General features: G+C 43.1%; 1 protein-coding gene across 1 annotated transcript; it reads left to right on the top strand.

Moving 5' to 3' along the window:
• Positions 1–209: 209 nt before the first annotated feature.
• On the top strand, positions 210–20,698 carry LOC311136285 (histone-lysine N-methyltransferase, H3 lysine-36 specific-like; the record flags this gene model as incomplete). The annotated part of the gene is made up of 19 exons (XM_084170417.1): positions 210–2,082; positions 2,309–2,421; positions 2,506–2,737; positions 3,114–3,211; positions 3,998–4,183; positions 4,421–4,558; positions 7,591–7,714; positions 7,970–8,170; positions 8,483–8,662; positions 8,872–9,028; positions 9,345–9,550; positions 9,708–9,820; positions 10,944–11,213; positions 11,790–11,906; positions 15,233–15,374; positions 16,859–16,965; positions 17,213–17,414; positions 19,334–19,846; positions 20,643–20,698. The coding sequence occupies 19 exons, from the start codon at positions 210–212 to the stop codon at positions 20,696–20,698; spliced, it is 5,028 nt and encodes a 1,675-aa protein (XP_084026543.1).
• Positions 20,699–23,667: the final 2,969 nt, after the last annotated feature.

The following is a 23,667-nucleotide window of genomic DNA, read 5'->3' as shown; positions in this document are numbered from 1 at the left end:
CTGTAATTATTCATGTGAATCAAACATGTGGCACAGCTTTTTTGTATGTTGGACAATAATCAATCATGTTTTACCTGAATGTATCTAAAATACAAATATTTGTGATTACAAAAACACTTTATTTTCCTCCATAGATACCCAAGCGTTTTAAGGCGTCTTGGAAAACCAGTGTGGCTGAGGCAGAAGCTGTCCTCCCAGAGCGGCCCAAAATGGTTTCCTCTATACCTGACTCCATAGATACAACCCTCCATGATGGGTTCACATCAGAGAATGAGGACAAGGCCCTTCCAATTCCCCCTTCCTCCATTCCATCCGCCTCTATACCCCCTGCACCAAGTCACTTAACAAACGGAACTGTGTCACCACAAAGTAAACCTTCCTCAACGAAAGGAAGCATTTCCAAGAAGCCTCAGAGGAAGAAGAAGCAAAGTAAAGCATCAAAAGCTAAAAATGAGTTCTTCAACACCAAAACATTTGGCAGCACTGACAAGCCAGAGGGGGACATAGAAGAATGTCCATATTCTGACCTAGACTCTATCCCCAATATTTTGTGTCCTAAAACACTTGAGCGTCAATCCAAGCCCTCTCAGACTCATCCCTCAGTTCCAGAAGTAAAAGAAGTGAAGAAGCAGCCTGAAGTCCAAACTGGCCTGTGGTTCAGCAAACCAGGAAAAGACAGGCGACTCAACACTACCACCTCCATATCTAAACACAGTTCCTTTAGCAAGGGCCTCTGCAAGAAAAAGACTCAAACTGCAGCTGCTGTCAACAGAAAGACTCAAGTGTCCAGTGTGGCAATCAAATTATGCTCTAGTGATCAGTTGAAGACTCCAGTGTCCAGTGTAATAGTCAAAGAACGCCCTGCTGATCAGTCGAAGACTCCAGCGTCCAATGCAACAGTCCAAGAAATGACTGGTGATCAGTTTAATACTCCAATCTTAAGTGTGCCCAAGCTCTCTGATCAGTCGAAGGCCCTGGGCAAGCAGCCTGCGCATCTGCCCGCTAGCAACCACCTGATGACCAGAGCACTTAAAGCTATGGAGGAAGCTGAGCGGAAGGTCTCATCTTCCACAAACACTACCTCTGATAAACCAGAGACCAAAACAGACTGTTATACAGAGGACAAATCTTCAATGGTTGACAACGATAATCAGATCACAGCTTTGCCAAATTGCTCCTCATCAAAGTTCACCAGGTCGAAGGACTTTGAGGCAGAGGTTAAGACGGAAAATGAGGGCATCTTGGTATCCCAGATGCCTGTGGACTTCATACCTCTAACTTCTGGGAAGGCAAAGAAAGAGAACTGTCTGTCTCACATCTCCTCCTGTTCCTCTCCCTCGCCATGCTTCTCTCCCATGGACGCCTTCAAAGACATCAAAGAGTTATCCTTCAAGTCCCTGGAATCAAGTGATGGTGATGGAAAACATGTGTCTTTTAAACCAAACACTAACTACAAGTTCAGTACTATCCTCATGCTGCTGAAGGACATGCATGATACCAGGGAGAAAGATGGTACACCCTTGGAGCTGGAAATCGGACCACCTAGTGCCCATGTAAAAGAGGAGCCATCAGTGAGTCCACCCTTACTGGGAGAGGAGTCACTCGGTCAAGGCCCTAGTCTCAGTAAAAGTCAACAGGGCAAGGGCAAAACAAAGGCCAAACCCAAGCTCAAGTCTTCTCTGAAAGTAGAAACCCCACAACTTGAAGGCAGCACAAACCAGGACTTGAAAAGGCCAGCCAAAAAGAGAGGCTTGTCTGGGACTAAAAATAAACGTAATGGAAAAGTGCCTTGTGGTAAGAGGTCTCCTGGACCTGGCTACCTTGAGATGGAGACCTCACACCACCTTCCGAGCAATGCTTGGCAGAAGGTTGACCAGGATTCAGGAACATTAGGGGGGGTGGGGGAGGGCTGCAGTGGGCTAACGAATGAGAGACTACAGAACATGGTGCGTTTGGAGCAGGGTGGTGCAGACCCATCGGTGTCCTTTCAGACAAAGACAGGGTTGGACCAGCAGACTATCCCTGCCACCAATACTGCAAACACTACACCAAGAACTGGGGAACGCCTGGAGGCTCCCACAGGTAAGGAAGAGGGTTTTTTTCTTGGTTTGACAGAATGGTATCCCAAAGGAGATTATTACTGATCAATGCATTGACTTTGCTTCAGGAATTATACCATAAGGAAAATATCAAAAGCTATGAAGTAAAAGCGTCCAATTCAGGGCCATGATGCCTAATTTTCTGTAGATCATGACATTTCATGGTTTTTACATGTATTCATACTTTTTGCACACTTGTCCTCCATCAGCACATAAACGAATTAGAAAACCAAGCAAAAGACTCATAGAATGGACAGAAGATTATGATCAGATATTCTCCACAAGGAAGAAACAGAAAAAGGCCCTCCAGTCTTTGGGAAAGGTAGCTCACTCAAACATACAGTATTACATCTCTTGGATTTTCAGGGTTTTGTACCAGCTTTATACCCTCTTCATGTTTTTCCAGGTGGCACAGTCCAACAGCAACAAACCATATCCCGTACCATCAGGGAAAACCACACATGACCACGCCCCTCTGAACCCACTTCCTGAACCATCCAAGACTCTGAATGGACAAGTCCCTCCCCCAATAGAGAACACTCCTCCTCAGGATGCACCTATCCTGTCCATAGATACTCTAACCCTGCCTCCTGAAGCAGACCCTTCGCTGTTGTGCGACAGTCTGACAAAGAATGTTGGTGAGAAACCATTAACCAACATTAACATTTTTAAATGTTTAGTCATTTAGCAGACGCTCTTATCCAGAGCGACTTACAGTTAGTGAGTACATACATTATTTTTTTTTTTTTCATACTGGCCCCCCGTGGGAATGAAACCCACAACCCTGGTGTTGCAAACGCCATGCTCTACCAACTGAGCTACATCCCTTTAACACATCAAATGTATACTTTGGTTGATTTGCAAAAAATTACAAAATGTTTTTGCTAAGCAATGTACCGTGAAAGCAAGGAATGTTTTTATTACATTACTCCTCTGTAGTAGGGGTCTTAGATCCTAAACACCTCATTATCCCAGATGTGTGTAAAGGTCCATAATAACACTGTCCTGTGGCAGGTGACGTTCCTTACTTGGAAACCATCCGTAAGAGACAGAGGAAACCCACTCTGAAGATTCTGGAATACTCGGAGGCTGCCACAATCCCAAAGAAGAAGGTATGGAGGGGTTAGGGAATGGTTGTGCTTTGTTCATTAAAGGGACAATCTGCAGTTCAAACAACAACAAAGTGCAGACCCCGCCACCTTTTTGGGTAAAGAGCTTAGGGATGGAGCTGGAGAAATGTAACCACTAAATTCATAGATGGGTCTATGGATGCAAGGACTGACCATCTATGAGATCAAAATGATAGTTTTAACCATGTTTTGAAGCTATACAGTGTTTGTTTACATTTGTGAAAAATGTTATAGTGAAAAATGTTATATTTTGGGTCTGAATGGGTTAGACAGTTGAACTAAGCTCATGAGGCATTTATACATTACATTCTTCAAGAATAAATTGCTATATATAATTAATTTTAAAGTTAAAAGAAAAATGTAACAATTGCAGATTGCCCCTTTAAGGATTTTTGTATCTGATGGGTCCATTGATTTTCACAGTAATGAAGGCCTTACAGCAGGGGTTGACTGGTTAATTATGTATTACAGGTCAAGTCCCTGAACTCATCAAGCCATGCTGTTCATTCAGGTCAGTCTACACAGGAAGGATCTCCCTCAAACTGTCCGCATTACACAGTTCTTAAGTGACTTTCCCACTTTTGTGTAAGATGAGTACGGAAAAAGCATTAAGAAATCTAAGGCTAAACACTGTTTGTCACAAGGCTTTGTGATACTGCTTTCATTTACCTCATGATTGTCAATTCAGAGGGTTGATTGGTCTTGGGGTCAAAGTTGACTTGACCGTTTTTTCCCCCAGGCTCTGGACAACACTCCTTTAAATCAAAGATCAAGCAACCAATGACATCCACCCCTGCATCCTCCATGCCGTTGCCCTGCACGCCTGCACCCTGCCCCCAGACCCCGAATTGCCTGGCGAGGGGGTCAGACTTCGACCTCACCACGCCCCCCACTAAGGACACTGATCTCCATGACGATGGGCGGGACACCATAGACCCAGAGATCAGACAAGAGGTTAAATCTGCAGCTTTATTTTATGGTTCATACATTTTACCTGATAATAACATAGAAATTATATGGTAAAATTGTAAAAACACAATAATTATCAAATTAAAAAAAACACTAAAACAAGCACCAATACGTACCTGAAAGAAATGTTTCTGCATCGAATAGTGTTACGGCATGATTGCTTGCAATGTGGCTTTTGGTGCTTAAACTGTCCTGCTGATTTTCATCTTCTTTGCTCCTCAGGGTTTTACATCCAGTTTCGATGGCAGCTTTTCATCCATGAGGGAGGAGTCTTCACTGTGTGATGACACACTCTTCCCCAATAAGAAGATCATAGGGGACAGAGGGGGCGCGGCCACATTGAAGGAGAATGTGTGTCAGGTGAGTAGGCCTCACATCACCAATGTAAGAGTAGTTACCTTATGTTTTTTTAACCCTTTGACATGTGGTCCCTGCAGCATACGCTCAAACCTGTGTGATTAGAAAGTTTATTTTGAACGTCCAGTTTCGATTGACGCAATCACTTCCATTCAATTACAGAAGTTTACTTCAAAGATGAGAGAACCACTCCTTCACCTCATTATAACATCTTTGGTCTGACAGACGTTTACGTGACACCCAGAATGCATTGTATAATGTCAACAAACATAGTGCTACACATAGCTGGCAAATAGCTTAGCATTAGCTCATCATACAACCTTCAAAAAAGTATTTTACACACATCATAGGTGTCCATTACAATCTATGCAATAATCGGAATGCATTATTTGTCACCAGTACATGAAAACGTGAATAAAACTGTAAATACATTATGCTCCATATATACTGTACATACACTACCAGTCAAAAGTTTGGACACACCTACTCATTCAAGGGTTTTATTTTTCACTGTTTTTTACATTGTAGAATAATAGTGAAGATATCAAAACTATGAAATAGCACATATGGAATCATGTAGTAACCAAAAAAGTGTTAAACAAATCAAAATATATGTAATATTTTAGATTCTTCAAAGTAGCCACCCTTTGCCTTGATGACAGCTTTGCACACTCTTGGCATTCTCTCAGCCAACTTCATGAGGTAGTCACCTGGAATGCATTTCAATTAACAGGTGTGCCTTCCTAAAATATAATTTGTGGAATTTATTTCCTTCTTAATGCGTTTGAACCAATCAGTTGTATTGTGACAAGGAGATAGCCCTATTTGGTAAAAGACCAAGTCCATATTATGGCAAGAACAGCTCAAATAAGAAAAGAGAAATGACAGTCCAACATTACTTTAAGACATGGAGGTCAGTCAATACGGAACATTTCAAGAACTTTGAAAGTTTCTTCAAGTGCAGTCGCAAAATCCATCAAGTGCAATGATGAAACTGGCTCTCATGAGGACCACCACAGGAATTAAAGATCCAGAGTTACCTCTGCTGCAGAGTTACCAGCTTCAGAAATTGCAGCCCAAATAAATGCTTCATAGAGTTCAAGTAACAGACACATCTCAACATCAACTGTTCAGAGGAGACTGTATGAATCAGGCCTTCATGGTCGATTTGCTGCAAAGAAACCACTACTAAAGGACACCAATAATAAGAAGAGACTTGCTTGGGCCAAGAAACACGAGCAATGGACATTAGACCGGTGGAAATTTGTCCTTTGGTCTGGAGTCCAAATTTGAGATTTTTGGTTCCAACCGCCGTGTCGTGTGGGTGAACGGATGATCTCCGCATGTGTATTTCCCACCGTAAAGCATGTAGGAGGAGGTGTTATGGTGTGGGGGTGCTTTGCTGGTGACAATGTCTGTGATTTATTTAGAATTGAAGACACACTTAACCAGCATGGCTACGACAGCATTCTGCAGTGATACGCCATCCCATCTGGTTTGGGCTTAGTGGCACTATCATTTGTTTTTCAACAGGACAATGACCCCACACACCTCCAGGCGGTGTAAGGGCTATTTTACCAAGAAGGAGAGTGATGGAGTGCTGCGTCAGATGACCTGGCCTCCACAATCCCCCGACCTCAACCAAATTGAGATGGTTTGGGATGAGTCAGACCGCAGAGTGAAGGAAAAGCAGGCAACAAGTTCTCAGCATATGTGGGAACTCCTTCAAGACTTTTGGAAAAGCATTCCAGGTGAAGCTGGTTGAGAGAATGCCAAGAGTGTGCAAAGCTGTCATCAAGACAAAGAGTGGCTATTTGAAGAAGCTCAAATATAACATATATTTTGATTTGTTTAACACTTTTTTGGTTACCACATGATTCCATATGTGTTGTTTCATAGTTTTGATGTCTTCACTATTATTCTACAATGTAGAAAATAGTTAAAATAAAGAAAAACCCTTGAATGAGTAGGTGTGTCCAAACATTTGACTGGTACTGTACATACTGTATGCTACAGTGGAAACGACAACACAATATACAGAAAATAAGGCACTTACTTTGAAAGGAATGCACACATGTCCAAAGTTATTATTTGTTAGGAATTCAACAATGAAGGCAATGCGAGCGCCAGCCAGAAAATGTGCCAGGGGGAAAAAGTTTGTGCAAGACAGCGCAAATGTCTGCATACTTGATCTGCGTAAACACTGGGGAAGTGCTTGGGCTCTCCTTGAAGAAGTTAGACCAGCTCAGTAAAGCCTCAAACATAAATTGTCCGGAACAGTGAAATGGGCTTGTCACGAATTCAGCCGAGGCTGCCCCTCCTCCTTGCTCGGGCAGGTTTCGTCGTTCGTCGTCACCGGCTTACTAGCCACTACCGCTCCATTTATCATCACTCCAGTTGTCTTGTCTTGTCTTGTCAATCACACACACACCTGGTACTCATTCCCTCATTAGTCTGTGTATAAGTGTTCCCTCTGCCGCCTTGTCCTTTGTGAGTGATTGTTCATTGTGAGAGTGAGTAGCTCGGTTGAGCTACTCTTTCCTTGTATGTAGCCAAGTAGAATTTTTCCCTTGTGCTAGTTTCGTTTTGACGCTTGCTGCGCTTTATTCATGTACACTGAATAAACTCTGGATTTCTGTGTTTTCCCTCCTGCGCCTGACTCCGTCATTCACACCTCATCACAGGGCTACTTCTACGTGAATTAATGAGGAGGCGGAACACACCTCAATTCAAATTGTTGTTAGAAAATAAAACCTATTAGAAAATAATTTGAAATTTACAAGTTGAAACATAGCCTACAGATAATTAGCAGGCAGCACGGGTTAACTGTCGCATTGCGTAACAATCACATTTTTGAATGTGCATAAAACAACTCACGCTGGGGTGACCGTTAGATATTTGGAACTCACACGTGAAAAGGTTAAAGTGCTATAAGTGATTTTGGAATCTATTTCCTCTTTGCCCATCAGAAAGTTTCAGATAGCTGTGTACATGTTGTTCTAATGTTGTGTAAACCTTTATGGACTGTATGGTAGGTATGTGAGAAGACTGGGGAGCTTCTGCTGTGTGAAGGCCAGTGTTGTGGGGCCTTCCACCTCCAGTGTATCGGCCTCATAGAGCCTCCTAAAGGGAAGTTTGTCTGCCAGGAGTGCAAGTCTGGTGGGTCAAGCACATATTCTGTAAAAACACAACCACTTTATCCTCATTAACACGTTTTTATGCCTCATTCCTGCTCAGACAAAATTGTGGAAAGACTATTATTAGTTGCATTTAAAGTTATCAGTGTGCTATCTGATTGTATCACGCAATTTTGCTGATTCTCTCCCCTCAGTCATCCTCTCATCCTAACGTCCACCATTCTCTCTGGCTTGTAAAAGCAAATCAGTTTATTAAACTTGATGTGTTTGTTGCTAGGTGTCCACACCTGTTTTGGGTGTAAGAAGCCAGGGGAGGACGTGAGGCGCTGTATGATTCCAGTGTGTGGGAAGTTCTACCATGGAGAGTGTATCGCCAACCACGCTCCCGTTGCCCCTCTGCACCGGGGCTTCCGCTGCTCCCTCCACGTCTGTCTGTCTTGCTTCATCACTAACCCTGTCAACCCCTCCGTCCCCAAAGGTGTGTGCTGCTCTGCTCCACCCAGCACAGTTCAGTTTCATTCGATTTTATGCAAATCTGCTTAATTGCAATCACCTTACCCTGGTAACTCTACAGGAGAAAGGGATGACGTTGGAGTTGGAAAACTGAAAAATTTTAGCAAAATATATGTATATATATTTTTTGTACAAGAAATTCAGTTAGTTCAATTCGACGCCATGATAGAAAGACCAACTACTTGAAATGAGCTGTGGGAAGTAAATATATGTATACCAGATATTCTAACTAACAGCTCATTGTGCCTCTGTCTCCCCTGTGTTGTGTGTCCTGTAGGTCGTCTGATGCGCTGTGTGCGTTGCCCCGTGGCGTACCATGCCAATGATTACTGCATGGCAGCGGGCAGTGTGGTCCTGGCCAACAACAGTTTCCTGTGTCCCAACCACTTCACCCCCCGCAAGGGAGTCCGCAACCATGAACACGTCAACGTCAGCTGGTGCTTTGTCTGCTCTGAAGGTACGCCGGCCTCCACATATGTTGGGTTGTTAGAGTCCGATATGCATAGATACACATATGCATTACATGATCAGGGTCCAATTTCCTCCGAACACATGATCAGAGTTCGTATGTACTAGAGCCCAGTTACATCTCTGTTTACTCATGTGAGTTTTCAATCCCATAGACCAGTTCAGTAGACAAACTGTTATTCCTCTCCCCTGCTCCAGGGGGCAGTCTGCTGTGCTGTGAGTCGTGTCCTGCTGCCTTCCACCGGGAGTGTCTGAACATCGACATGCCCGAGGGCAGCTGGTTCTGTAACGACTGCCAGGCCGGGAAGAAGCCCCACTATAAGGACATCCTGTGGGTCAAAGTGGGCCGGTACAGGTCAGTACAGCCGCCTGGGTACCAACCTCACTGGCTCACCATTGGTTTGGCAAAACAACAACAAGTTGGCTAAAGCAGAAACAGATTGGCATCCAGGATATTAGTAATAGTCCTCCCCTACCTAAACCACATTCCTCATGCTAAAGTATCCTATAGGTGTTCTGACATTACAAAACAACAAAGGTACTGAGAACCGAAATGCACCTGCATTTCTCTTCACAATAGGGCAGTGGTTGCAAATGGTAGTGGTTTTTCTGCCATGGCCCATTTTCTTTTCTCATTCATATCGTCTTTTCCCTTTCTATCTTCTGTCTAGGTGGTGGCCTGCGGAGGTCAACCATCCCAAGAACATTCCGGAGAACATCCTACGTGTGAGGCACGACGTAGGAGAGTTCCCTGTGCACTTCTTTGGCTCCAACGACTACCTGTGGACCTACCAAGCCAGAGTCTTCCCCTACATGGACGTAGACACCAACAACAAGGAGAAGATGGGGAAGGGTGTAGACGCCATCTACAAGAAAGGTATTCACACCAACTTTGATTGGCAGTAGAGGAAATTTGAACGGGAGGCTTGAGCTGTGCAAGTGTTTGTAGTGTGGGTGTGTACAGAGAGTAAGAGTGTGTTGTCGAAATGAATTGTGACAAGGTTGTTGTTGACTTAATGTTAATCTTTCCCCAGCTTTGGAGGAAGCTGCTAGCAGGTTTCTGGAACTGCAGGCAGAGAAAGAACTGAGACAGCTTCAGGAGGACAGGAGAAATGACAAGAAACCCCCTCCATACAGACACATCAAGGTACCACAACTGCCACACCTCTTGCCACACAAAATGTATACATTACAGGCCAATTGCAGTCAAAAACATGACTTTCCTGCGTTTTATATACACTGAGTGTACAAAACATTAGGAACACCTTCCTAATATTGATTTGAACCCGCTTTTGCCCTCAGAACAGCCTCAATTCATTGGGGCATGGACTCTACAAGGTGTCAAAAGTGTTCCACAGGGATGTTGGCCCATGTTGACTCCAATGCTTCCCACAGTTGTGTCAAGTTGGCTGGATGTCCTTTGGGTGGTGGACCATTCTTGATACACACAGGAAACTGTTGAGCGTGTAAAACCCAGCAGCGTTGCAGTTCTTGACACACTTAAACCGGTGCGCCTGGCACCTACTACCATACCCCGTTCAAAGGCACATCAATATTTTGTCTTGCCCATTCACCCTCTGAATGGCACACATTCACAATCCATGTCTCAAGGCTTAAAAATACTTATTTAACCTGTCTCCTCCCCTTCATCTACACTGATTGAAGTGGATTTAACAGGTGACATCAATAAAGTATCATAGCTTTCACCTGGATTCAGTTGGTCAGTCTATTTCATGGAAACAGCAGGTATTCCTAATGTTTTGTATACTCAGTGTATATTTCCACTATGAGGTTGAAATAATACTGTAAAATTGTGAAAATTATAATAATGCCCTTTTAGTGTAAAAGCAGTTTGATAAGACTGCCTGAAATTTTAGCCTGTTTGGGTGGGATGAAGTTTTGGCCTGCCTAGTGACATCACCAGGCGATAAATTAGTTAATAGACCAATAAGAAAGAGAGTTCCAAACCTCTCTGCCAATAACAGCTAGTTTTCAGTTTTCCCTTCCCCACTCAGACAACTCCCAGACATTCCTAGCAAAAGTCTTGCTTGAGAAATTGCACTTTGCTAAGAAGCTATTTTTGTACATTTTTGACTATTTTAATTGAAAACAATCACAGTAAGGTACTTAATTGTTACCCAGAAATGATTTGATATTGAGATAAAAAAAAGTCTGCGTTGAACCTTTAACTTTCAGTTTTCAGTTGCAGAAGTATTACCACATCCCCTTGACAACTTCATTCCTCTGAAGTCACTCTCCTAACCCCTCAGGTGAATCGGCCAATCGGGAAGGTGCAGTTCATCACGGCCGACCTATCAGAGATCCCGTGCTGTAACTGCAAGGCATCGGACGAGAACCCGTGTGGCATTGACTCTGAGTGTATTAACCGCATGCTGATGTACGAGTGCCACCCCCAGGTGTGCCCGGCGGGCGAGGGCTGCCAGAACCAGGCCTTCAGCAAGCGCCAGTATAGCCAGGTGGAGATCTTCAGGACACTGGCACGAGGCTGGGGCCTCCGCTGTGCCCATGACATCAAGAAGGTAATGGTGGAGGTTTTACCATGAATCATGTAACGTAGAGATCAATGTGCCACCATGAAACTGTATCCAATGGGGCTAAAACTATATTTTCAAAAAGCTATGGATTTGAAAGGGGGCTTTGTTTGATTCCTCTTCTATCCAGACAGATTTCAGTCCCAGCATACTTTTTTTCTAGAAAGTGTAAGCAATATTTTGGATGTTAAATGGCATATTATTATTATTATTAAAGGAATCCTCTCCATGTAAAGATCAAGTATAATGACTTTTGAAATGGTAATCAGTGCTATGTTAATTGAATCATCAAACCATAAAGCGACGAAGCCCTGTCATCAATAGCCATCATGGCTTTGAAACATTGATTTGCACAAATCTATCTGCTATGATCTTTACATGTAAATTACCCTTTCAAAAGTCAGTTAGACCCAATGGAGCTCTCAGATGAATCCAAGAGTCCAATCCAAGAGTACTTCTTTGAGTCCAATCCAAGAGTACTTCTTTGAGTAGTAGAATGATTGGTAGTAGAATGAGTGTTCCACTGTATCTCTCCTGCTGATGGTCATGGTTGTGTGTTCTTAGGGGGAGTTTGTGAATGAGTACGTAGGAGAGGTGATCGATGAGGAGGAGTGTCGGGTCAGGATCAAACATGCCCAGGATAACGACATCTGTAACTTCTATATGCTGACTCTGGACAAGGTGGGGCTCAGGAGTCAGGATTTAAGAGCTCTCATGGGACTGTCTCTTGGCCTGAAGTTATCTCTGTAATCTTATGACCGTTAACCACGATTTCTGTAACTAGCTACAGGAAGTTGTCATGGGTTATTAATATTGGTTACGTTATTGGTTATTATCACTACTATTGACCATTTTTGGTTTCTTGTTCTCTTAGATGTTAAGTCCCCTATATAGATTCTGGACCGGTTCTGGACAGATTCTGACCGATATTTATATGAACAACGCGCTCTGTGAACGGCGTTACATCAATTGCCGTACACTCCCTAAAAGCGCTGGTTGTCCTGATTCATATGCGCTATTGCAAGCGCAGCTGTGAGTTTCACAGACACAGGAAATCGGGTATTTGCATAGGGAGCGACACGTCACATTTTCTGTGCCTGTGAATCTCACAGCTGTGCTTGCAATAGCACATATAAAATGGGAAAGTGAAGCTGATGTAACAACAGTGGTTTCGTCTCGCTGTGATGTTCTCAGGTGGATTTATAGCTCTGAAATTGTAACGAGTCTGCACACATTTGAATGGTGTCTCAACGCCGCTCAGAGGACGTTTGACAGAAAAGCTCTGTCGTCAGCAATATGAAACAGTGCCAATATAGTACTGTCACTAAGTATGATCATATTTATTTTACAGTTATAAGAAAGGTGAAATCGTATAGTAAGTCATTTATAATTTGATTGTTACTATATTTAGAAAGCATTTAAGTCCTTTCAAGCCCTATTGCTCCACTTTTGTTGAATAGGGGAAAAAATCATAATACAGAGCTGCCAACTCTCACGCATTGGCCCCTCTTCTCACGCTCTCACCGCACACCTCTTATATTTCACGCATTGAAAAGTACTGCTTTTATGTAGTCCATTGTATAGTCAGCGTGTTAACCTTTCAACTGTGCTCCAAATCGTTTTGAAATCGGAGCATCTGCGCCTTCAATTTAACATCATCAAGAGCGGAACCTCTATCATTGGCCTGTCATGTCACAGCACTGTGAACCGCGGCACATTGAAGTATATGATTGGTCTAGATATGTAAGCGATCAAGGGGGTTGGTTGCATGTTTTAAAGATACGCCCCTCAAGATTAGTTTAAAAAGAGCAGCACGGTAGCGCTGTTTTATGTACAATGTTGTCAACAAAATGAGGGTGCTGTTACTCTGGTCCCTACTGCAGAATGCAGCCTTCTGACAGCATGTACTAAAGTCGATTTAATCCACACTTGCATTAGTCCCCTCGTTTGGTGATTGGCATTTAGGCTACAAGCCAATTTATGCTTTATCCATATATATATATATAAAAATATTTTTTTTACATTTTTTGGTCATTTAGCAGACGCTCTTATCCAGAGCGACTTACAGTTAGTGAGTGCATACATTTTCATACTGGCCCCCCGTGGGAAACGAACCCACAACCCTGGCGTTGCAAGCGCCATGCTCTACAATGTGGTCAGAGGCTCCGTATGGATGGTGTAACGCAATTGTGGAGCCTCTGGAGACATGCAGAGGCCAAATTGTGCTCCATACAGCATTGCTGTGCGACTCCCAAATTCAGTAACAATGCGGGGGGTTCCTTATAGCTCAGTATAGCTCCGCATTGACATGATTGGTTGACGGTAGTTGGGTGCGGGAGGTCCTGTATAAACACAAACTCCCTTCCTTGACAACTTCCTTGACACAGCTCTGCTCAACAGATCTGTGCTGCTACGCGAAGCGCAAGAAGTATGAATGCCCTGACTTCTGCAGAGGCCGTATCGCCATAATGCTGCACTGCCAATGCAGAGGCCAGATTGACAACGAAAAGGCAGCAGACAGTCCTACAGTATGTTTTATCAGGGAAGTTTGGTAGGGGCAGATTTATGTCATCTTGTCTTCAGGAGATTTTATTATCTACAGTATTTACTTGATTTAGTCTAATCAGTGGAACAATTGTCATTCTTAACAATGGGCTAAAATATAGGGTAATTAGTGTGCTTGTCAGCAAGAACACTACTGTTATTCCCCACACTTATTTTATTATAACACTTCTTCCCAATTTTGCCAGTGGAATCACATATTTGAAATCTGATATGACTACTTGTGTCTTTTGAAAATGAATTGTACAAGGCTATGTATTAATGCAGCCATTCATGGACAGTTTTCAATAAGTCATACAAATAAGCATTGGATATTAAATGCTCCAGGAATCAAATGTAATTTGTCACGTTAGTATTGTGCACATGCTAGGCAGAGATGGTAGGGGGACACAACTCAAACACATCATATTTTGTCTATGTACAGTAAGATGATGGCAAGGATCTTCAACTAGTAGGCATAAACCACCTGAATATTGATATTCATTAAAGAGATAGTTCACCCAAATGACAAAATGTTTGTGTCCTTACCTTGAAAGCAGTCTATGGACAAGGAGACTGCAATCTATGATTTGGTTACCCACTGCCATCAACCATTAATATTAACAATTCCTGTGCAGAGCCTTGGTGAAGTGGTAACACTACAACATTCCACCTGAGAACAGGGCTCAATCCCTTTTTCGAACCTGCCCACTGTTTCTAGAATGTGCCTGTCTCCCTATCTCACTTCATTACTGTCTGAATAAAGTGTCAAACCAACTACAAATATGTTTACAAAAAAATATCAGCATACTTTAAATTTCATCCCCCCAAAATCTCAAAGTAACAAAGTCATCGAATTGAGTGTTCATTTAATGTTGAAAGCATCCTGAATACACCTCACCTGTGGTTTTTATGTTTAACTTTTCCACCCTGGTCATAGGCCTAAGCCATGTCAAAATACGTAGAATTGCAGGAAATTAGTTTTAAACAGTAACATTTTCCTGGGGGAGGACACCCAGTTCCCCATCTAGGGGTTGTGCCAGTGGGCAATGAAATTCACATAGCAAAACCTCACTCCAAGCTTTCTTCAAAAGTTGGCAGCCCTGTCATATTTATGATTTTTCATAATCCATAATATTTGTACTATGTACTTGAGCTTATGTCCTCAAACGTGAGTACACCTCAGCTATTAATTTGTGAACAATTACCAGAGGGGTGAGTTTTACACCTTTCTAAAACTATGCAGCATTACCATTAATGTTTATGGCCATCTAATGAAAAATATTTACTTTTGAGTATGTCTATTTAGGCAGAAATCTACATTTTTCCCTATCATTCAAGAGAGGGGATTATTTTGGTTTACTGTATTTCATCTCAGAAAATTGCATCTGCTTTGCATGGTAACACAAAGACACCCAAAAGTAATGATGATTGAACAGTGTTGTCCATGTCGGTGTGTTGATCAGGATCGGATCATTGATGCCGGGCCGAAGGGGAACCAGGCCCGCTTCATGAACCACAGCTGCAGGCCCAACTGTGAGACCCAGAAGTGGACGGTGAATGGAGATACACGTGTGGGGCTCTTCACTCTCATAGATGTCCCTGCAGGTGAGCGGCGCTTTGGCTTAAGGATTTGGTGCTTTATTACAGCTTTGGTTTTTGGCAACACTTTTCATTATATAGGCATTGGCAGGAGAACTACACTACATGACCAAAGGTATGTGGACACCTGCTGCTCGAACATCTCATTCCAAAATCATGTGCATTAATATGGAGTTGGTCCCCCTTTTGGTGCTATAACAGCCTCCACTCTTCTGGGAAGGCTTTCCACTCGATGTTGGAACATTGCTGCAGGGACTTGCTTCCATTCAGCCACAAGAGCATTAGTGAGGCCAGGCACTGATGTTGGGCGATTAGGCCTGGCTCGCAGTCGGTGTTCCAATTCATCCCAAAGTTGTTCGATAGGGTTGAGGTCAGGGCTCTGTGCAGGCCAGTCGAGTTCTTCCACACCGATCTTGACAAACCATTTCTGTATGGACCTCGCTTTGTGCATGGGGGCATTGCCATGCTGAAACAGGAAAGGGCCTTCCCCAAACTGTTGCCACAAAGTTGGAAGCACAGAATCGTCTAGAATGTAATTGTATGCTGTAGCGTTAAGATTTCCCTTCACTGGAACTAAGGGTCCTAGCCCGAACCATGAAAAACAGCCCCAGACCATTATTCTTCCTCCACCAAACTTTACAGTTGGCACTATGCATTCAGGCAGGTAGTGTTCTCCTGGCATCCGCCAAACCAAGATTCGTCCATCGGACTGCCAGATGGTGAAACGTGATTCCACTGCGATCTTTACACCACTCCAGCCGACGCTTGGCATTGCGCATGGTGATCTTAGGCTTGTGTGCGGCTGCTCGTCAATGGAAACCCATTTCATGAAGCTCCCGACGAACAGTTCTTGTGCTGACGTTGCTTCCAGAGGCAGTTTGAAACACGGTAGTGAGTGTTGCAACCGAGGACAGACGAGTTTTACGGCTTCGCGCTTCAGCGCTCGGCGGTCCCGTTCTGTGAGCTTGTGTGTGGCCTACCACTTCGCGGCAGAGCTGTTGTTGCTCCTAGATGTTTCCACTTCACAATAACAGCACTTACAGTTGACTGGGGCAGCTCTAGCAGGGCAGAAATTTGACGAACTGATTTGTTGTAAAGGTGGCATCCTATGACGGTGCCACGTTGAAAGTCACTGAGCTCTTCTGTAAGGCCATTCTACTGCCAATGTTTGTCTATAGAGATTGCATGGCTGTGTGCTCGATTTTATACACCTGTCAGCAACGGGTGTGGTTGAAATAGCCGAATCCACTAATTTGAAGGGGTGTCCACATACTTTTCCATATATAGTGTATAAGGGTAGCATTGCACCAGGTATGGAAGAAAGGGAAGTTGCATAATATTTACCACTGTGAGGGCAAAGTAGTCCATAAGTAGTATATTTACAGTACCACGTTTTTTTACACGGTAATCACATCAGCAGTTCACATCAATCTCTAATTGTGGATACTGGTTTATATCTGTCCTCTATGGGTCATTCTGTCTGTCTCCAGGCACAGAGCTGACGTTCAACTACAACCTGGAGTGTCTGGGGAATGGGAAGACTGTGTGTAAATGTGAAGCCCCAAACTGCAGCGGCTTCCTAGGAGTCCGGCCAAAGGTGAGAGGAGACACTGGAACCAGATGTTGTTATTGATGATATGATCCACAGAATGATACATCAATAGTAGAAACAATCTTGATAGCTATTTTAAAATCTCTTTCCACAAATCCAAGAGGCCCTTGATACAGTAGTCAAAATAGTAGTCATGTCAACGGGAATGAGATATTTGAATGAAAGGGCCATCTAGGAGAAAGTTTGGGTTTCTGTGTCTCTATCAACATCCTGACTCTTCGTCCTTCCCCAGAACAACCCTCCAGCAGACGACAAGGTCCGCAAGCTGAAGAAGAAGGTCCTGGCAAAACGGAAGAACAAGATGGAGGTGACCAAGGAGAGGGAGGACGAGTGCTTTAGTTGTGGGGACGGGGGACAGATTGTGTCCTGTAAGAGACCAGGCTGTCCCAAGGTCTACCACGCAGACTGTCTCAACCTCACCAAGAGGCCTGCAGGTCAGTGGCACAGTTAGATTCCTGTCAGAGGAGATGATATCGTAGTATCATAGCTTGTAGTGGTTTGTTCTGTTTCCCCTCTGTTACTGTAGGTTTGTGTGATTGGAGAATTATATACACTACTGGTCAAAAGTTTTAGAACACCTACTCATTCAAGGGTTTTTCTTTATTTTACTATTTTCTACATTGTAGAATAATAGTGAAGACATCAAAACTATGAAATAACACATATGGAATCATGTAGTAACCAAACAAGTGTTAAACAAATCAAAATATATTTTATATTTGAGATTCTTCAAATAGCCACCCTTTGCCTTGATGACAGCTTTGCACACTCTTGGCATTCTCTCAACCAGCTTCACCTGCAATGCTTTTCCAAAAGTCTTGAAGGAGTTCCCACATATGAAAAATGTATGCACTCACTAACTGTTATGTCGCTCTGGATAAGAGTGTCTGCTAAATAACTAAAATGTAAAATGTAAATATGCTGAGCACTTGTTGTTCTTTTCCTTCACTCTGCGGTCCGACTCATCCCAAGCCATCTCAATTTGGTTGAGGTCGGGGGATTGTGGAGGCCAGGTCATCTGATGCAGCATTCCATCACTCTTCTTCTTGGTAAATTAACCCTTACACAGCCTGGAGGTGTTGGGTCATTGTCCTGTTGAAAAACATATGATAGTCCCACTAAGCCCAAACCAGATCGGATGGCGTATCGCTGCAGAATGCTGTGGTAGCCATGCTGGTTAAGTGTGCCTTCAATTCTAAATAAATCACAGACAGTGTCACCAGCAAAGCACCTCCACACCATAACACCTCCTCCTCCATGCTTTACGGTGGGAAATACACATGCAGAGATCATCCGTTCACCCACACCGCATCTCACAAAGACACGGCGGTTGGAACCAAAAATCTCCAATTTGAACTCCAGACCAAAGGACACATTTCCACCGATCTAATGTCCATTGCTCGTGTTTCTTGGCCCAAGCAAGTCTCTTCTTATTATTGGTGTCCTTTAGTAGTGGTTTCTTTGCAGCAATTCGACCATGAAGGCCTGATTCACACAGTCTCTTCTGAACAGTTGATGTTGAGATGTGTCTGTTACTTGAACTCTGTGAAGCATTTATTTGGGCTGCAATTTCTGAGGCTGGTAACTCTAATGAACTTAGCAGCAGAGGTAACTCTGGGTCTTCCATTCGTGTGGCGGTCCTCATTAGAGCCAATTTCATCATAGCGCTTGATGGATTTTGCGACTGCCCTTGAAGAAACTTTCAAAGCTTTTGACATTTTCCGTATTGACTGACCTTCACGTCTTAAAGTAATGATGGACTGTCGTTTCTCTTTGCTTATTTGAGCTGTTCTTGATATAATATGGACTTCGTCTTTTACCAAATAGGGCTATCTTCTGTATACCACCCTACCTTGTCACAACACAACTGATTGGCTCAAACGCGTTAAGGAAAGAAATTCCACAAATTAACTTTTAAGAAGGAAAACATTGTTAATTGAAATGCATTCCAGGTGACTACCTCATGAAGCTGGTTGAGAGAATACCAAGCGTGTGCAAAGCTGTCATCAAGGCAAAGGGTGGCTATTTGAAGAATCTCAAATATAAAATATTTTGATTTGTCTAGCACTTTTTTGGTTACTACATGATTCCATATGTCTTATTTCATAGTTTTGATGTCTTCACTATTATTCTACAATGTAGAAAATAGTAAAAATAAAGAAAAACCCTTGAATGAGTAGGTTTTCTAAATCTTTTGACCGGTAGTGTACATGACGTATTTCATGCATTTTCATGCAAATCCCTGGTTAGCAGTCTCAGTGTGCTGATTACTTCTCTGTGTTACTGCTGATGCAGTTGTGTCTGACTGGCCTTGTCTGATATACTGTATCTATCTCCATGCTCTGTGCTGCAGGTCGGTGGGAGTGCCCGTGGCACCAGTGTGACCTGTGTGGTAAGGAGGCAGCCTCCTTTTGTGAGATGTGTCCCAGCTCTTACTGCACACTACACTGTGACGGCATGCTCTTCATCTCCAAGCTGGACGGACGGCTGTCCTGCAGCGAACACGACCCCTGTGGACCAGACCCCCTGGAGCCAGGGGAGATCAGGGAGCACCTACCTGACATCTGTGCTCTCTCACCGGGCCTGGGGGCTGGCGTAGTAATCCCTGGTGATGCTGTGGCTGGTGCTGCTGCTACAGTCACTACCACAGGGACAGGGGACCCCCAGCCTAGCCCTGGCCCTGAGTCTTTCCCCCCTCTCCCCATCTCTGGCCCCTTCTCTGGCCCCTTCTCTAGCCCCATCTCTGGCCCCATCAGCACCCCTCTACCCAGCTCTGAGGCCGCCGATAGCTCTCACCTATTCCTTCCCCAATACTCACCCATCTCTTCCTATGAAGATGAGAAAGAAGAAATGGAGGATCCTTTGGGTGATGAAGAGGGGGATAGAGAGGGGATGGAGGGAGAGTTGGAGGATGGAGAGATGGAGGGCCTTGAGTTGAAAGATGAAGAGGAGGAGGAAGAAGTAGAAGAAGAGGAGGAGGAGCAGCATGAAGAAGAAGAAGAGGAGTAAAGACATCATTTTTCAACAACTCTCTGCATGGTGGCTTATCATTCCACACAGTCCATACAGGGGGAGAAAACACGGACAATGATCAGCCAAACCACAGAATAGCCCTGTCAATCACTGTTCTTATTGTCCAGTGAGCATGTGATTGTCCTGAAGGCCTACCATAGGGGGAGAAGGGCTACCTGCTTGTTCTTGAGGGTGGGCCTGAGCTCAGCATCATGTAGATTCACTCATCTTTCTATATAAGGATCTGTTCATGTCCAGAGGATTTATAGATCTGTGCATTTGCACACCGCCTTGTTCAGTCAGACTCCCGAGAAATAGCATGATGTTACAATGGGGTCTGGAGCTGGTGTGTCGAAACGCAGTAGGATGGAGTTGCCCCTGGACACTGATTTATGGTTAAGTCTAGCGTTTTCCCCCTAATAGTCAAGGTTACGGTTTGGGATGGGTACACTGATCCTGGATCTGTGCCTAAGGGCACAATGGAGTATGATGGGAACTGTATTCATATAGCTAGGCCCATTTGGATCTCTTCATGGTTCATTGTCAAAGCTGCTGGTTTGTGGTTTTTGTTTTAGAACATGTTTACACTTCTGCACCTCCTCTTGGAGGACACAGCAACTAACTTATCTGAAGGTTCATCTTTTTCAAAGGGGAGACTGAAGAGAAGCGGGACAGTGCTGTCAAAGGCACGGATATCCCCTCATGAGCAAGTAGCCTATAGTGTGTTAGATGAGCCTGTCAAACTGTTTCTCTCTGTAGCAACTCTCCTACATGGCACAAATGAGTAATGCTGTGAAATGAGTACGTCAGCCATGGAAATTGTTAGTCACACTATCAACCAGTCATTTCATTATTGTCATTGGTGTGCAGTGCAGTCTATCCATACCGGTTTGATGATGATGATTAATCTACTGTCTCTGCTGCCCTCTGCCTTACCACAATAAATGATACAGACACGTAGACAATACACATACAATCAAATGGCTTAGTTAGTACATCTGGGTAGTACATCAAGGAGATGACTTGATATTGAACATGCCCATATCCTAATCCATGACAGCACTTTGCGCTCTCCCCTAACCCTGGCATTGTATCGCCATTAGCTCTTCTGTACTGATATCTGTTTGAGTGCAGTTGGCTGTACTGTAGGTATTTGAACACAAGCTTCCTCACATGGTGGAGCTTTGCCTAGAAACTGAACCTTCAATGTGAAAGTGCCAGTGTACTCAGCTGTTGAGTAAGCTGCTTGATGTAACCTTATCACTAAGATAGCTAGCTCTTGTGTGTGAATTATATTCTCTATGACGTATTTATGTTGACTTTTATAACGCACAAATTAAGATGGGACTGACTTATAGTAGTGGCATTGCTGTGTCTCTTTATATCATTCATACTTTCCATTTGAAAGGCTTTAGTCTAGCACTACAAAGGACAGATCTGGTCTGTTCCCCTACTAAAATGCTTGCACTACAGTATGTATGTCTCTGCTGTATGTTTTGTCCCTCTTTAAACTTGTCTCTGTCTCGCTGTCTTTGTTGTGTCAGTTTTTAATCTCTGCTTATGCCTTTTCAATTGAGTCAATCAGTGTTGGGGTTTCTGTGAAAGAAGGGAGGTAAAGTTGATTGGCCAGAGAACAGAATTAAGTGGATTTGCCATTTCCCAGTTATGGGAATGTTGTGTTTCCATTTCTGAAGCTTGTATCATGCCTTTACCATAAATCTGCACAATAAGCAATATTTGTAGTGCTTAATATCGCCCAATTGTGTCACTTTAGTCATGTCAAAGTATCTCTAGCAGCCTTTATGTATTAAAACTTAACTGGCTTAGTTTTAATTCATCATGCATGAGATGAGGCCCATGAAAAGATATGTGCAATTTCTTACATTTGAATAGAAAGCCAACCTGTTATTTAATGATTTAAAAAATGGATGAAACGGACCTGTCCCTTCTTGTCCATATACTGTACTGTGAAAGTTGCCATGGGGCCCCCTGCTGTTGCTCCAATATACAGATACAGACACCATCATCATGGCCACCAATAGTAAATATTTATCTTACTTGAACATCTTCACCCAGGAGTTATACAGTAACTCATAATTGTATATTAATAGCACTAAAACGTCTACGAATTTTAACAACACAGATAGAAGATCTTAACTGATTAATACATCTGTTGGAATAATATTTGTGCCTGTCCTTCCAAAATCGTATGTAATATGTATATACATAACATTTGTATATAAAAGCTATATATGATGAATGGAAAAAAACTAGAATTTCAAAAATAAGTCTAGAGCCAGAGGATATGCGTTCTCTGGTCTCAGCTCGGTCATCAACCTGTCCAACAAACAGGATCACTTCAACTTTAATACACAAAATTGTGTGTTGTATACGGTTGAGTTGCTGTCAACAGATGTGGTGAATAACACTTTATATTGATGTAACAATATCACAGTCATCAACCAGATAATAGTAGGCTATGATAGCACACAGTATGAGGAGGTCGAGGGTCATTTCTGGTCACATGACGAGTAGGGAGTCGGGAGATGAAACTCCCAACTATCACTACAGTACTTTGGAACTTGTGATACGATAATGAGCCGTATATCTTTTTGCTTTAATATTTTCTGTTTCTACATTGTCAGTTACCCCTCCGTCCTCTTTGAAGGGTTCTCTGATATGTCACAAAGGAAGAGTTGGGAGGCTGTATCACTGTTTTTATACATACATTCCTACACATGTAACAAAGCTTCTTTTTTTTGTTGCTGTCATGCTTCTTAGCTTTGACTCCTTTCCCTCTCTGCCTTATTCAGCCTTGTGTAATTCATCTGTTCAAAATGTAACTATTGAGAGTTCAGGAATATCCTTCTGCCTTGTGAGGAGATTGAAAGGTGTATTTCTTTGTACATAATAAAGAAAAAGCTAAGTTGCAAATACATGATCTGAATGTTTTTCTTCAACTGTTTTGGGCATTTTGATTTGGGACAGAGGTTGTATTGCTATTTTTCCGACTGAATATTTAAGTTAAAAGCCATCTTACTGTAATAACAGTTAACAGACGATTGCATTGGGCTGGGGTAGATAATAGTCCACTTTAGAGGTGCTTATGTTATAGCAACTGGCATTAACAGTTGCTCAGTGTACTGTTAGCCTTGTTAATAAAACTGACCGCTGTGCTCACCACTGTTTCACTTCACATTTATGATATAGTGAAGTGAAACAGTATTGAGTGCAGCGGTCAGTCTGGTTGACCAGGCTAATGTACTGTAGGTGTCACAGACACACTAACAAAGAGACTTGCAGAAATCAAATCTTTATTTTTCCAATTTACAACATGCTAGAAAACATGGTCACTGGAGTCCACACAATGAATGATCATATCAGCGGACTCTGTGGACCTGTAGTGTTGGAAATATATGCATGTTATCTACAAGGCCTCAGACAGATGTGGGACTGCAAACAACCTCTGGCTTGGTGCTTGTACCCCTTGCACCTTCTAATAACGGAGTCCTGTAAAACATTCATAAAATGAACTATGTGAACTATCCCTCTTTCTCAGGCACCAGGTCTGCGTCCTTGGGGAGTGACAACATAGAAGATGCCGCGTGTGTAAACAATAATGGAGCCTGCTATACACCGCTAATGATGGATTTGTGATTCATTACTCAAGGGAAA

The sequence above is a fragment of the Coregonus lavaretus genome (assembly GCF_964263955.1).
Source record: "Coregonus lavaretus genome assembly, chromosome: 10".
NCBI classification, from domain to species: Eukaryota; Metazoa; Chordata; class Actinopteri; order Salmoniformes; family Salmonidae; genus Coregonus; species Coregonus lavaretus.
This window is presented reverse-complemented; position numbering and strand designations above follow the sequence as displayed.